The 15,985-nt window shown below is 41.2% G+C and overlaps 1 protein-coding gene across 1 annotated transcript; it reads right to left on the bottom strand.

The window, feature by feature from the left end:
* Positions 1 to 219: 219 nt before the first annotated feature.
* On the bottom strand, positions 220 to 15,498 carry LOC134793418 (proton-coupled folate transporter-like). Its single transcript, XM_063764985.1, has 7 exons — positions 14,403 to 15,498; positions 8,684 to 8,843; positions 7,913 to 8,014; positions 6,961 to 7,098; positions 3,335 to 3,418; positions 2,487 to 2,643; positions 220 to 539 (listed from the first exon to the last, which is right to left on the bottom strand). The coding sequence occupies exons 1-7, from the start codon at positions 15,186 to 15,188 to the stop codon at positions 470 to 472; spliced, it is 1,497 nt and encodes a 498-aa protein (XP_063621055.1). The 5' UTR covers positions 15,189 to 15,498; the 3' UTR covers positions 220 to 469.
* Between the last annotated feature and the right edge of the window lie 487 nt (positions 15,499 to 15,985).

The raw sequence follows: 15,985 nt of genomic DNA, 5'->3' as shown, positions 1-15,985 counted from the left end.
AGCCTGTCAGTAATTGGGGGGAGGCCTTTGCCCAGGAGTGGGACACGACAGGCTCTAATTATTGTAATTATTAACATTACTACCCGATTTCCCAAAAGAAGGATATTCTAAAAAAAAGCCGTGGGCCCGACTTTATTAAATTAATTTAACAATTAAAGAGTTGACTTGAGTATGGATACGAAAATAATGCAGATGGTAAATTTAATTAAAATCAGAAGGAATCGTTAACCAAGTATTTTTTATTAAATATCTCTCACTTAAACATATAAACAAACACTGGTCTTAAAGGCGCACAAAACCAAAAATATAAAATTACTATACCCTTCTTTAAATTTGTAGGTATGATGTCTAGCAAGATGTGCTAATACTGCATTATTTCAAAAAGCAGCATGTCAGATTTTTTTCGATTAAATTGCACTGTTTGGACAATGGACAAATTTTTGTTGTACAATTTATTCAAGTCTAGAATCTAGACTTCTTTATTGGCATTTTCAGCGGCCGCGAGACGATTGTCCTCTTTCTGCTCAAAATACATCCAGCTGGAACAAAAAAAAATGAGTTAAGGACCGACTCCGACCGAACTCCGAGGACAGTGAATGAACTTTAAACAAAACAGGACTTTGTAGTCCAAAATTTCGTCATACATACTAAAAAAAAGTAAATATGTTCTTTTCAATGTGCAAATTCACCATCGAGGGCAAAAATAGACAGTTTCACGATACGTACGTACATAGTCGACGTTACCCTACTAATTAGCCCTTACAGAGCACTGCAGGCTAAATAGTGTAGTAAATAAAGGTAGTGGACCCCGCAGTAATTCCTCTGCCAGAAAAAACTTTACAATATGATAAAGTATCAATTAATAAAAAGTATTGTATAAATATCCAAAGAATAATAATAATAGTATTTAAGTAAATACCTAAAGTCTTAAATCGTTAATATTTTTACGGAAAAATGCTCCGTTCAAACTTTTGTCTTCACCGGAAATATTCATGTAACATATTGCAACAATATATGAAATATAAAAAAAATATCCCAGCAGAAATACCAATAACTTATTTGGGAAAAAAAATTTGGACGTAGGAATTACTCGGTTAAATATATAAACAGATTTGTATTTTTACGTATAAATACCTAACTTAGGAGTGTTTTTAGGCTTCCGTACCTCAAAACGAAAAAACAGAACCCTTATAGGATCACTCGTGCGTCTGTCTATCTGTTTGTCACAGCCTATTTTCTCGGAAACTACTGGACCAATTAAGCTGAAATTTGGTACACATATGTAAATTAGTAACCCAAAGATGGACATATTTTTTATAATTTTAAAATACATAGGTTCGAAGTTATTTAAGAAAATACAAATAGCCAAAAAATGACCATTCCCCCCTGTATCTCCCAAACTACTGGGTCTAACATTTTGAAAAAAATTCACAAAATAGTTCTTTACCTATAGATGACAGGAAAACCTATTAGGAATGTGCAGTCAAGTGTGAGTCGGAATTATGTACGGAACCCTAGAAACGCGAGTCAGACTCGCACTTGGCCGGTTTTTTTTTTGATATTTATATGTTAGTTTCGGCTCATACTATACAATAACCAAGCAAAATTTCATCGACTGAGGAATTAATGCATGGGTCTCTATACAACAACTTGGTTCGTTTACTACACTAAAAGCAATTGCATGAGATATATAGGTGTCTTTGAGCGCTCATATTAATGGTTTTGCTAATGAGAATTTCCTGGAACGATTGAAACACACACGTTCACAATTTTTTAGTTGGAACATGAAAAAATGAGTCTGGAGGTCAAGGAGTTATCAGAGGAGGGATCAAAATGTATCTAGCTTTATAAATTTAAATAACTTGCCCAAATATAGCCACAGCAGGAACCGTCATAGCCGCTCCGAGCAGGAAGACCGCTCCCGGCAGGAAACTGAGCGTTGCCATGTACACCCTGGAGTACAGAGGCCCGTACACTAGGGGCATCATGGCTGAATCACACCCTTAACATAAATAACTTGCCCAAATATAGCCACAGCAGGAACCGTCAAAGCCGCTCCGAGCAGAAAGACCGCCCCCGGCAGGAAACTGAGTGTGGCCATGTACACCCTGGAGTACAGAGGCCCGTACACTAGGGGCATCATGGCTGAATCATACCGTTAACATAAATAACTTGCCCAAATATAGCCACAGCAGGAACCGTCAAAGCCGCTCCGAGCAGAAAGACCGCCCCCGGCAGGAAACTGAGTGTGGCCATGTACACCCTGGAGTACAGAGGCCCGTACACTAGGGGCATCATGGCTGAATCATACCCTTAACATAAATAACTTGCCCAAATATAGCCACAGCAGGAACCGTCAAAGCCGCTCCGAGCAGAAAGACCGCCCCCGGCAGGAAACTGAGTGTGGTCATGTACACCCTGGAGTACAGAGGCCCGTACACTAGGGGCATCATGGCTGAATCATACCGTTAACATAAATAACTTGCCCAAATATAGCTACAGCAGGAACCGTCATAGCCGCTCCGAGCAGGAAGACCGCCCCCGGCAGGAAACTGAGCGTTGCCATGTACACCCTGGAGTACAGAGGCCCGTACACTAGGGGCATCATGGCTTCCGCCAGGCCGAATAGGGAGTTCACTTTACCTGCAAATTACACTTGATCTAGGTAACTACATCTTAAAAATATAATACTTCTTAATTACTTGCCCACCGGACCCCAGGCTCCTACAAGCCGTGGTAGTAAGCCGAGTCAAATGCTAGAAAGAAGAAGAAGTAGGGCTAGAGCTGCTGCCGAAACGGCCGAACACCTCAAGCGGTGCAAAGTATTGCGTCATTGAGCAGTTTTGGGTGGAAAAACTCAAGCCCTGGCGACCTGGAGCTCCCATTATTAAAAAAAAAACTGAGCAAACGTCTTGTAGATGCTATCAGTGACCAGAGGGTTGGCTAATTCCTTGCCAAGCGCATAGGGGTTGCCATCCAGCGCGGCAACCCTGCCAGCCTTCCGGGCACGCGGGCTCCGAGCTCAAGCTTTCATTTGTAAATTATGTGAATATAGCCTTTTGTCGTTTTTTTTACAAGCAAATCATGGAAAAAAGATTTAAATCAGTTTCTGATGTTTGATTGGGTTGAAATTTGGCATAGTTAGTAATGGGCTATACGAACTCTGTGATAAAACAACGCAATCTTTTAACGCATTCACTGCCAGGGGGCGTGGCCTAGGAACAAACTTGTATGACGGTTAGGCTAGTTAGATTCGCTTGTCGATAATAATATAAATGAGAGTACATAGTTTGGTTCAGGCTACGAGTTAAATAATCAATATTCTTATTTTTACCTAATTCTTCACTGGTAACTAGTTTGGAGGCTATGGACCGCATGGCGATGAAGGATGTTCCGTTGAAGATCTCAACCAGTGGAGCTGTAACAAATACGTATTCAAATGTATATGTCTGATGGAATACAATTAATTGAAGAGACTAGGTACATCCTAACGTAGTAACGTAAGAGTAGACAAAATTATAGCAATGTTACCAAAAACTATTACTGGTGTGATCACAAATTCTTCACAGAAAATTGGCTAAAAAGCGACTAAAGCGATCGATGCTGTAACAATATTTCGTGTGCACCAACAACAGTCTCTCACCTTGAAAATAACTGAAATTTTTCTACATGTAAAAAACAAGAACGTCTGCAGTGTAAAACATTTTAGAAACAGTTTTTTATCAGAGTTTGTTTGTTTGTTGTTTATCAGAGTGTAAATATCCCACTCGGCGATTTGCAAGATCCTTTTTGGCATAGCGGCTGCCGGTTTCACGAGTCATGTAAAGGAGGACTCAAGGTAAAGGAGGTCTGTTGTATTAAGAAAGCAAATTTCGTCGAGTCTTAAAGACGAGGTCTAACTCACTTTCATTCACGTCTCGCGCACACATTCTGAGGAATTTCGCGAGGGTGTGTTAGGCAGAAGTGCATTACGATTCTGTGCACTTCATGCGAGTTACACAGTATACCCAGTATCGAGTAAATTCATTGTTATCCCGTGAAGCATATGCCTTATTTATGTCAGTGAACATTACAAGCATTAAGGATAACTCATGCTAGACCGCGGACCGCGGCCGGGCCGGAACTTCTAGCGCATCGCTTCGTTTTCTATGGAAAGTACTGTAAAGAGTGTAAAGGGATACGAGCTAGCAGGGTGGATGTGGAAACCATTAAATACAGATAGATAATACTTTAGTTATCTTTTATTTTCTTACAGGTTAGCTAATCAACAGGCATCGACTACTCCTGATGGCTGCCTCTTTAGGAATGCCGATCCCCCCCCGTTCCGTCTGACAGATTCTAAATTCAAATACCTAGAGTGACTAGGACTAGACAGTCACTGATAAAAAAGGCTGTAGGTTGCAAACCTTTACAGTACCACGTGATCACCGATAAGCCGTCATAGAAAATGACATGTTAGACGCCTCGGCCCGGGCTCAGCCCGGTCTAGCGTGAGTCATCCTTTATTTATATGAGTGAACATTACAAGCATTATTAAGCGGATCATCCCATATTGTTTAACTCAACAATGGAATGTGTAACACGTGTATTGTCGAGACAAAGCCGATTGTAAACACTTCAACTCGTATCGTGTCAACGTTCGATGTTGATAGATATTGTTGAAGACGTGAACAAACCAATAAATGATATAAATTGGTAAATAAATATTTGTTATAATACGTGCTTATAATCTTATAACAAATAAACCGAAGGTATAAAACAACCGTACAAGTCAAAGTAAGCGGTAATTGTATTTTTAAGTACTTATGAGAATAGATAGTATAGAGGGGTCCTGTCATAGTACATTTTGTAGTCACAGTAAATTTACTGCCATCTATCGACACACGACTAAAACTCAAAATGAAAACGTATAAAACTATCGAAAAAAATTATATATATGGATAAATGATTTTATTATTTTTATATAATTTTGACCCATGTTCATTCACTGATATCTACATATGTGTTAAAATTGTTAAATATGAAACGGTGCGTCACGCCATCTAGCCGAGAATAGGCTAAAGGTGTGTGCGCCATCTATCCGAGAATGACTTTTTCTTGATTTCCGAGGCACGTTTTTTCCTTAGACTTTATTCATCTTATACGAAGCTACATATGTCTTTGCTATGACTAAACGCAACGGAACGGACGGCGGAACGAAAAGTGTATGAAAATATCAGGACTCTTTTTTCTCCTACCAGAATACAAGAGGCTTGGGTTATGACACGAGCTATTTTATATAACCTAACAATTTAACGTTTATTATTTTGTTATTTGGAACCATATTAGAAAGGCTACGACGAACAACTGTCAGAATTTAAATATAATACGGCTTTTAACTAAATCAAATCAAGAATGTCTAAACCTCTCCGCTGATTTCAAGAGATTCCAATCCTATATAAGCTTCTGATCCGCCAACTTCGTATATGTAACACATTATTTAAAAGGGAAACGAGAACTTATTTAATATTGAATAGAGTTCATATTTCTGCGAAATATAAATGTAATGATATTCTGAATTACCTACTGATAGGCCTGTCTAAACAATAAATTATTACACGAGTGATATTTCGTAGTTAAATATGGTTTATTCTCAAAGGAATTTTAGTAATATTTAGAATTGTTTGAAAATTTGCCTAAATATAATTCATCATGCGGAACGATTGGAAATTACGATTGTGTAATTTTATTTGGCTTGACCCCATCCGGTAGGTATATTAATGTGCTATGTGGTCGTATCAAAACCTGTTCTAAACCATAGCAAATCGATAAATTAGAATTGTCTTTATGCTATCGAGACCGAGCGATGCTCGGAAAATATATAAATACTCAAAAATGCGCGCTTTCCCAGATATAAGACCTAGCTAGATCGATTTATCGCACTCGAAAACCCTAATATAGCAAATTTCATCGAAATCGTAAGAGCCGTTTCCGAGATCCCCGAAATATATAATTATGTAGGTATATAAATATAAATAAATATTAATATCTGGGGGACCGAGCTTTGCTCGGAAAACATATAATAACGTAAAAATGCGCGTTTTCCCAGAGATAAGACCTAGCTAGATCGATTTATCGCCCCCAAAAACCCCCATATAGCAAATTTCATCGAAATCGTTGGAGCCGTTTCCGAGATCCCCAAAATATATATACATATAAATAAATAAATAAATAAACAAGAATTGCTCGTTTAAAGGTATTAGATTAGATATACAAGAATTGCTCGTTTAAAGTTATAAGATTAATAGAGTGTAATTGAAAATGCTGCTACAGTCTTAAAAGATAAAGTTTATCATAACATGTGTTATGAACATCTCTCAAGTCCGTAGACTATCCAACAGAAACCACGACCTACGTTATGAAAGTCGCACCAACTTTGCAATGGCATAATGTTACGCAACTTACCCAGATATATCTCCGTGGTGGTAGTGGCGAAGGCGAAGATGAAGGAGGCGAGGATCTTGCTGGCGCAGGAGATGATGCCCACCACCGTGTCGTCCAGCTTCAGAAAGTCGCTGAATATTCGCAACTTACCCAGATATATCTCCGTGGTGGTGGTGGCGAAGGCGAAGATGAAGGAGGCGAGGATCTTGCTGGCGCAGGAGATGATGCCCACCACCGTGTCGTCCAGCTTTAGGAAGTTGCTGAATATTCGCAACTTACCCAGATATATCTCCGTGGTGGTGGTGGCGAAGGCGAAGATGAAGGAGGCGAGGATCTTGCTGGCGCAGGAGATGATGCCCACCACCGTGTCGTCCAGCTTTAGGAAGTTGCTGAATATTCGCAACTTACCCAGATATATCTCCGTGGTGGAGGTGGCGAAGGCGAAGATGAAGGAGGCGAGGATCTTGCTGGCGCAGGAGATGATGCCCACCACCGTGTCGTCCAGCTTTAGGAAGTCGCTGAATATTCGCAACTTACCCAGATATATCTCCGTGGTGGTGGTGGCGAAGGCGAAGATGAAGGAGGCGAGGATCTTGCTGGCGCAGGAGATGATGCCCACCAACGTGTCGTCCAGCTTCAGGAAGTCGCTGAATATGCTGATCGAGAACAGCGTACCTGAAGCACACGCGCCATACATAAGTACTTAGGTGCAATAATAGCACTCATTGCAAAAAAATCTCATTTAATTCCGCGAGGAACAAAGTCATAAATATATTACATAGAGTTTGGGCTTTATACGTGTACATACATTGCTAATGTCATCGGGTTATGTCTCATGAGATGAGGTTAAAGTAGGCCATCCGACTGGCAGCGACAAAGGGACAGGAAGATCGGAGGAGTAAAGACTTGAGAATACCTACGATTTCCACGTAGATTTTCGTACAGTCGACGTCAAAGTTGTTTACATTTTTCGCCTTATTACAAAGCAGTATGGAAGAAAAAGACATGCTGCACCGACCCCTAATGAATGGGATAAGGGCAAGCGAATGATGATTACAAAGCAGTAAGATGCAAAAGTGTAAACATATCTTTGACGTCGACTGTACATGTGCATGACCCGCCTGTTGCTATCTCTATTGCACGCGTATAATTATAGTGTCAAGCTCGCAGACTCGCAGTGACATTGCTGACAACTGGCATCATTGGCGCGACAGCAATATAATTCAGCGCGTGCAATAGAGATAGCAACAGGCGGATCAATGTACGAAAATCTTTATGGAGAGCGCCTGCCTTATTAAAACATCACTTAAAATTTAAAAGCCACGGTATACTATTGTCAGTTTAAAAATCGACAGAAAATATGCAACGGCAAAATAAATGACACATTATGATCATTATAATCTAAGAGAGTTTAAAATTTCTTCAACTCCGCTTACTTTACGGTACGAAATTTTAAATTGGTGATTTGGGAGTAAATCGTCCAACTTACCTACTAAGTTGGTGATGATGCTATACGTGCAGAACATGCTGAACTGCACCTCGTCCCAGTTGAACCGATACCTCATGAACAGGTACAGCACGTTCATTTCACCTGCAGAAAGAACATCTCAACTCAAATAGACACCAATCAATAACCAAAATGAGGGTCCTTTTTTCGATGTTTGTAAATGACAGGTACCGAAATACAAATATTGGCTTTGTTTGCGAATAAGTATATCACTGGCTGCTGGTGCTGACTAACTTTAACAGTCTGAAGGTTCTTACAGTAAGTAGAACGCCACCATGAGAGCCTAAATCTAATCTACAACTATGACGCCTGTGGCCCTAATATGACGCACACGACCATTACATTCAAGCAGTGGCCCTCGCAGATGGCGCCGCCACGAGCCGACCCTAACACCACGGTGAGTGTCAACAGTAACCATTCTTACCATGAAGTGGTCCGAATGTGACGCACTGGACTACTATAAACAGTTACAGTCACAGACGCCCCCGCCGTATGCCGATCTTATACGCAAAGGGTATTTTGATCATAAATTGTAAGCAAGAAGTGACATCCACAAACCCTCGCGGTCTGGACGCCACAGTTAGAGTCTACATTTGTTGTTTTCTATACTTACCGTGAAGCGGCCCGAATATGACGCACTCCACCACCATAAGCGCTACCGCGAGATAGTCCTGCATGCTACGGTAAGGGTCTATGTAATTCGTTATCTTAGAATTTACTATTTGTAACCATAGTGTTAACAATCATACTTACCGTGAAGTGGCCCAAATATGACGCACACGACCACAATAAGCAGTGATACCCGCAGACGCCGCCGCCGCGACCCGCTCCTAAACGCCACGGTGAGTGTCTCTCGCACATGACGTGCGTCAAAGAAAGAACACACCCAGCCGCGGCATCCGACTGGCGTTTCCTGAAAAATAGACCAATATGTTTAATTCATATGGAAAAATTTGCTCTTTTCATGTAACGATACATTTATATTGAGAGGTCTTGTACAAATTGGGTCGATTGATCGTATTAAAAACAATATGTCAGGCCCGATTCACATGAGGTTTGAAAAAAATGGTTAAAAGTGCAGAACCTCCGTCGCCTTCTGGAATTATTGCATTTTAAATCTGATGGCGCTGTTTCGTGTAGTAAAAATCCTGGTTTGCGCTGTCAAGATTTATTTTGGAATACTGACTCCAAACTCATGCAGATATTGCCCATTGCACCAAAAAATCCATACTAGGTATGATAAGGTTTCTTAGAGCCAAAATGTATTTGAGTTAATATCCCTTTGGGTCTTTTCGGGCTTTACGTTTACGTTTATTTAATGATGATGATGACTGACAAAAATTATCTTACTCGTATCTTTCCCCGGGCAGCAAACTATCTCCATACCAAATTTCATCTAAATCTGTTTAGCGGTTTACGCGTGAAGAGGTAACAGACAGACAGAGCTAGATTCGCATTTATAATGTAAGTAGGGATTAGTAGTGATAAACAATACGTTTTATTCCACGTAGGTAAGAACATCTTGATATAAAGCAAAATCTTGTATCAAATTTCTATTGTTTGCTACACTATACACAATTCAGACTTAGAAAATTAATGTTTATAGAAATTGTAGGTCCATCCTTCTAAACCCTCTACCTACTAGATACTGTGTGTGGTTCTTATCACAGACATATATTAACTATGTACCTAAACAAATCCCTCATATACACTTATATGTACACTGGTACAAGCGCGAGCGTGATCCATAAAGAGTAATAATGTCACATCAATAAATCAATAACAGATTTTTATAATCTGAATGGCATTCGAGAATTTTTGGTTTATGCGTGGTTGCGGAAAAGCGATGATACCGAATGTTGTGGTGTAAATGTGAACATTCTTGGGTCTACATTTTTATATTATTTTACGATCGCGAAAGTAAATTAGTAAATTGACAAACTGCTGTACAAACCAGCTAATAAGTAAGTATTTTAAAGAGCATTAAAACTTAAATTACGTTAATTTTAAATCGTATTTGTGTATGATTGAAATCCATTTGAATATGAATGGTACATCAATTTACCGATGGTACAGTCCGCATTATTCATAGCGGAGGCGTCAAAACTACTACCATTTTTCAATAGCTTTTAAAAATCCGTCTTTATATGTAAAACAGTGTGGCAGCTATACTTTTCAAAACAAATTGGAGAGATATGTTACTTCTATTAAATTTCTCTAATGGCGAGTGGTTTCATTATGTAACTATGGATGCGTATTCAGATGTGCACTTTGTGGAAAGTCGGAAAACTTAAAAAGTTCTCGGAAATTTTGTAAAATTTTACAAAAAATAAAAAAAGGTATGAATTTCTGGTTAGCTGTATAAGTCTTTGAAATTTTTTCCCAACATAGACATCTGTAGTGCTGACTGACCACATGACATGCACCGTCTATTTCGATGCACATCTGCGAAGTCGCAAAGTGGCAGATCGCGTCTGGCGCGCAATCCGACAATGATCCACAATTTATGTCGCCAACACAATGCGGCAATCGCAAAAGGAGAGGCTCGGACATTGTAATTTACACGCGTAGGTCGTAACGTAGGTAAGAAGGATGTATTACGCACTTTCATTGCGGGCGGAATTGCCGAAAATACACTAGACTTTTGACATTGGAAATGTCTTTTCGTTCGCTCCAGTATACGGTCCGATTTCACGAAAAAGTGCGATCCCCTTATATCTCGGAAAGTTGTGAAGATATGATATTAAAAAATAGGCTCAAAAGACGCATAATCACAAGAGCTGTAAGGTGCAAAAATAATTATTCGAGAAAGTCAAAAACAAAAAAAGTTATGGTCGAAATAGTGAAAATAAAATTATTTTTTTTCCGAATTTTTGATTTTGGTGCTCGATAATTTGGAAACGAAGAATGATATCAAAAATTTGAGAAAAACGGCTCTGGACAATTTAGTCAGCTACAATTTGAGCCTAAAACAAAGACGATCGGGTTAAGGGTTTGCCCTGTAGCCTAACCTTAAAATAGTCAAAAAGTCAGAACGACATTTTTCACAGGACATTTATGACTTCATGTTTCGCAGAGTTCGTTATCGGTGTTTGTTGTGAATTATCGGGATTATGACGGCAGAATAACACTTGCACTGCGTGGGCTTTTAAAATCGCTGCAGATTTTTCTTGGTCTAACTCTATCTATCCTGTTTGAGACGGGCGTAGATAACGCACTATTCGACAATCTATGCATTCTTGTGGTGGTGGAAATAGAAAGGGAGAGGGAGAGGGAGAGGGAGAGGGAGAGGGAGAGGGAGAGGGAGAGGGAGAGGGAGAGGGAGAGGGAGAGGGAGAGGGAGAGGGAGAGGGAGAGGGAGAGGGAGAGGGAGAGGGAGAGGGAGAGGGAGAGGGAGAGGGAGAGGGAGAGGGAGAGGGAGAGGGAGAGGGAGAGGGAGAGGGAGAGGGAGAGGGAGAGGGAGAGGGAGAGGGAGAGGGAGAGGGAGAGGGAGAGGGAGAGGGAGAGGGAGAGGGAGAGGGAGAGGGAGAGGGAGAGGGAGAGGGAGAGGGAGAGGGAGAGGGAGAGGGAGAGGGAGAGGGAGAGGGAGAGGGAGAGGGAGAGGGAGAGGGAGAGGGAGAGGGAGAGGGAGAGGGAGAGGGAGAGGGAGAGGGAGAGGGAGAGGGAGAGGGAGAGGGAGAGGGAGAGGGAGAGGGAGAGGGAGAGGGAGAGGGAGAGGGAGAGGGAGAGGGAGAGGGAGAGGGAGAGGGAGAGGGAGAGGGAGAGGGAGAGGGAGAGGGAGAGGGAGAGGGAGAGGGAGAGGGAGAGGGAGAGGGAGAGGGAGAGGGAGAGGGAGAGGGAGAGGGAGAGGGAGAGGGAGAGGGAGAGGGAGAGGGAGAGGGAGAGGGAGAGGGAGAGGGAGAGGGAGAGGGAGAGGGAGAGGGAGAGGGAGAGGGAGAGGGAGAGGGAGAGGGAGAGGGAGAGGGAGAGGGAGAGGGAGAGGGAGAGGGAGAGGGAGAGGGAGAGGGAGAGGGAGAAAATAAAAACTTATACAGAGAAACATAAAAAAGAAAAAGTGCCACGAAATGGTCTCACCTCAGCATGTTGCTGGCGGCTGCTAGCAGATAGCTGATGCTGAACCCTGGCAGTACCCAGTGGAGCTCGGGTTTAATACAACATAAGCACACGCTGTTTTGGTCATCGGACTCGTCTCGATGAGCACTTAGGAGAGTAGTACCCAAGATAGAGCTGATGCTGAACCCTGGCTGTACCTAAAGGAACTCAGGTTTGTTGCAACATAGGCACACGCTGTTTTGGTCATCCGACTCGTCTTGATGAGCACTTAGGACAGTAGTACCCAAGATAGAGCTGATGCTGAACCCTGGTTGTACCTAGCGGAACTCAGGTTTGGTGCAACATAGGCACACGCTGTTTTGGACACCCGATTCGTCATGATGAGCACATGGTAGAGCATTACCCAAGATAGCTGATGCTGATACCTGGTAGTACCTATTGGAACTCAGGTTTGGTGCAACATAGACAAACGCTGTTATGGTCATCTCTCGTCGCGTCAAACTGCTGTCAAGAAAATTTCATATCTTGCAGCAAATGGGCCGCTGCCGATCAGCACTTCTCGAGTTGACTACGGATTTGCCATGTAATAATTTTCTTGTACTTTGAACATTAATATATCCTGCTTATTAATCGAAAAATGAAATATGTACCTATACTTATGCGCCACGGCGACAATTATTCAAACTTGGATACGCGTGCGGAAATTTTGCAATTTGTTTGTTCACATGCGTTATGTCCAGGATACTTGTGTTAGTCTAAGAATAAAATAATTATCATTCAACGTTGTAGTTTTAGTTTGTAACTTTTTCCTTATCCAGACTTTCTCGTCGCTCAGCGACAATATTTTTTCGAATTCCGTAGATTCATTTCCAATGTGCTCGATAGTCGTGTGAGGCACGAAATCTGTGAATTTTTTGCTGTAGGAATGACTTAAACTTAAATTACGCTGTCGGATCAAAAGTTATTGTAATGGTGTAAATTAAATGTATTAGAACGGTCGGAAAAATATATTTTGAAACGCGATTATATTATAATATTAAGGTTACCGTATGACATTAGATATTTCAAAGGATATTATTATTCTATTACTAATAAAAAACAATTCCTGAATTCAGAGAATTACCACCGCTCCTTACTTATTAGCCTAGTTTTTTCACTAAGTATGTACCTACTTACTTAGGTAATTACCTATATAAAAATATGTGACTTCATTTATAATATATCTGGCTTCATTGCTCTCAACGAATGTAATTTTGATGAAATATGATATTTTGTACGATGGATTGGAAACTGGTTTGATGTGGAAAAATCCATATTTACCACTTCCACATAGTGTGCGTCGCGAAAGTGTGAGTTCCCCTTTGTACGCGCGCAATTTACCACTTAGCCGTAGGACTAACTGACGGACAGGCTTAACACACGCTTTATCGTATAGTGACCGAAATAAATCTATTAGGTTACGTGAGCTGAAAAGCAGAAAAGTTGTCAAGAATAAGAAACGAAAAATTAGAGTGGTAATCCAGTCATTGTGTTAAAAGTTAGGAAAAACTTGATAATATATATGAGAAACAAGACCTACCTAATATCCAGTAAAGTAAATAAAATACATACACTTTTATTGCTTACTGGGCTTCCATCACCATCTTTTGCAGGACTATCTAATACCTTTTCTAATGAGTCTTAACTCAGAGTTTTTCCATTGAGGAGTTCTTTTGGCTACCTTCCGACTGCATCATTAGAACAGCTTCGAGCTTCATTTTAATATTTTATTGCAATGTCATCAATCAACACATTGCGGTTTCATATGTTAAATTATAGGTATATGAACGTATTTTGTACGAAGGGGTATGATTCTTATTGGAAAAAGGACTGTATGTGACGTAATATATTATTATTATGATACGAGGTTATATCTATCTAAACGTGTTTCTGAAGCGCTACAAGCTACCCACGTGGGTTTACCCATGAGAGGACTAAATATAACCACGTGGAGCACGCATTCGTGCGTAATTATACTTCAATAGGTAGGTACTCCTTCGACCTCTATTTCGAGTCAAAATTATCATAAAAAGAAAACTTTATCCTCAAATATATACCTATATATTAAGGAAACTCATTCGGTGTAAAAATGGGCCGACATAATAAAGAAGACTTACAAATGTATTCTACAATCTCTCTCACAAAAAGGTCAATAGCCTAGAAGAATAAAGCATCTCTACGTTTCGCTTTATTTCCGACCTGATTTACTAACCTTTTGTAAACACTGAATACGTGCAATTTCTTCTCAAGGAGAGCATTTAAAAGCAAAGGTAAAAAGCATCTTCAAAAGGCTTTTGAGCGAGTAATATTATAAAAGGACAATGCAGGATTGCTTTCATACCAAACAATTCCGTAAATTAAACATTAAAGTGACACTTACTTTTTGTCTCTCGTCCGATATCACTGGATCCTTTAGCCTGATATATCCATAGATCAAACTGGTGAAATATAAGCAGTTTGATATGAAGAATATACCGTAGTAACCTATCTGCTGCAGAAGAATACCGCTTAGGGACATGCCTATAGGTATTCCTAGCGACATACACAGGTTGGCCACCCCCACTCTGAATGTCCTCATCTCTTTGGTGGTCACATCGCCGATGTAACTGAAGACGCCGACACACACCGTGATCCATCCTCCGGTGAGGGACGGGAAGAGGTCAGAGAGTGCTGTGATCTCCAGAGGCAGCTCGTAGAAGAAATACGTGTTTAGAATGAAGCTTGTGCAGCACAGGACTTCCCCCACTATCGGGAGTAGGATGCACGCCTTCCTCTTCCCTGTTTTGTCACTCCACGAGCCGACGAACAGCACTAGTATGCAGGGAAATGCTGTTTGTACGATATTCTTCCACGCTTGCACTGACGCCGTCAATTTCTGCACTTCCGCCTCTTCCAGCGTATAGTTCACGGTTTGTCTCTTGTTCAGAGCTGAACACACTTCATCACTATACCCTAAATTTACTCGACACGCCTTCTCTAAATTTAAATTCTGTACAGCCAGTCCGGAGAACACATTTGACATAATATAACACGCGATTATAGGTTCCACTGTAATATTCGCTCTGATTTGCATTAACTTTTGCCGCACACCTGACTTTGTCACTTTAGGTTCATTTGGAGTTTCCTCTTCCACCGCTAGCTTCGCGGCGGTGTTTATTCCATTCATGCTGACAATTGTCCGTGATCAGATGTACTTCAATCAATCTAGATATATACTGTGAATGGAATTGTTCGGGAGGCGTTCATCCTTTTTCTTGGCCATGGTGGCTTGACCAAGTCGGTTATTTGAGGTTAGTCCATACCAGCTTGCGTCCTGCGCACTGTTGTTCTGTGGTTTCGTCCCGTCAGATAGACGAGGAGAGACTAAAGGACTCTTGTCTAAGATGATTGCACGGATACGGGTTCGAGTGGTACATTAGAGGCAATTGGGCTAGCGCGCGGTGCGGCGGTCCCCGCGAGTGTGCGGGCGCAGCCTTGCTGTGAGGGCCCGATTATCCCATTAGGCCAATGTCTGCCGTATGTGAAACAGCGGGCGCGAGGCGATTAGCACGGTCAAGGTATATTATCACCTTGCTACTTGTGGTACTGGTGAGGAGCAAAAACTAATTTTTGGTAGTTGCGTGGAGCTAGGTATACCTAATCATATTAGAATGGAAAAAAATGAAAACGCAAAATCTCACTCTGCGTATAGAGAATTTAAAATTCATCCCGACGTTTTCAACCCTTTACAGCGTTTGTGGTCAACGGGTGTTTAGTTCAGTTTTTTAAATAATGGCATCTGTCCTGTGGGATGTGGGACACAACCCACTGTATTAGATTGTAACAATAAACGAAATAAATATGACTACGTATAAGTACAGGTAAAGGTCATCATCAGTACTTAAAGGCCATCTACACCGTGCACCGGCAGTGCCTACGTCGGGTCTACGTCCGGTACAAGGCATTCGTCTCTTTTGATCTCTC

This window comes from Cydia splendana, chromosome 9 (assembly GCF_910591565.1).
Source record: "Cydia splendana chromosome 9, ilCydSple1.2, whole genome shotgun sequence".
Classification (NCBI taxonomy): domain Eukaryota; kingdom Metazoa; phylum Arthropoda; class Insecta; order Lepidoptera; family Tortricidae; genus Cydia; species Cydia splendana.
The sequence above is the reverse complement of the archived record's forward strand: the minus strand, read 5'-3'. Positions and strand labels throughout refer to the sequence as shown.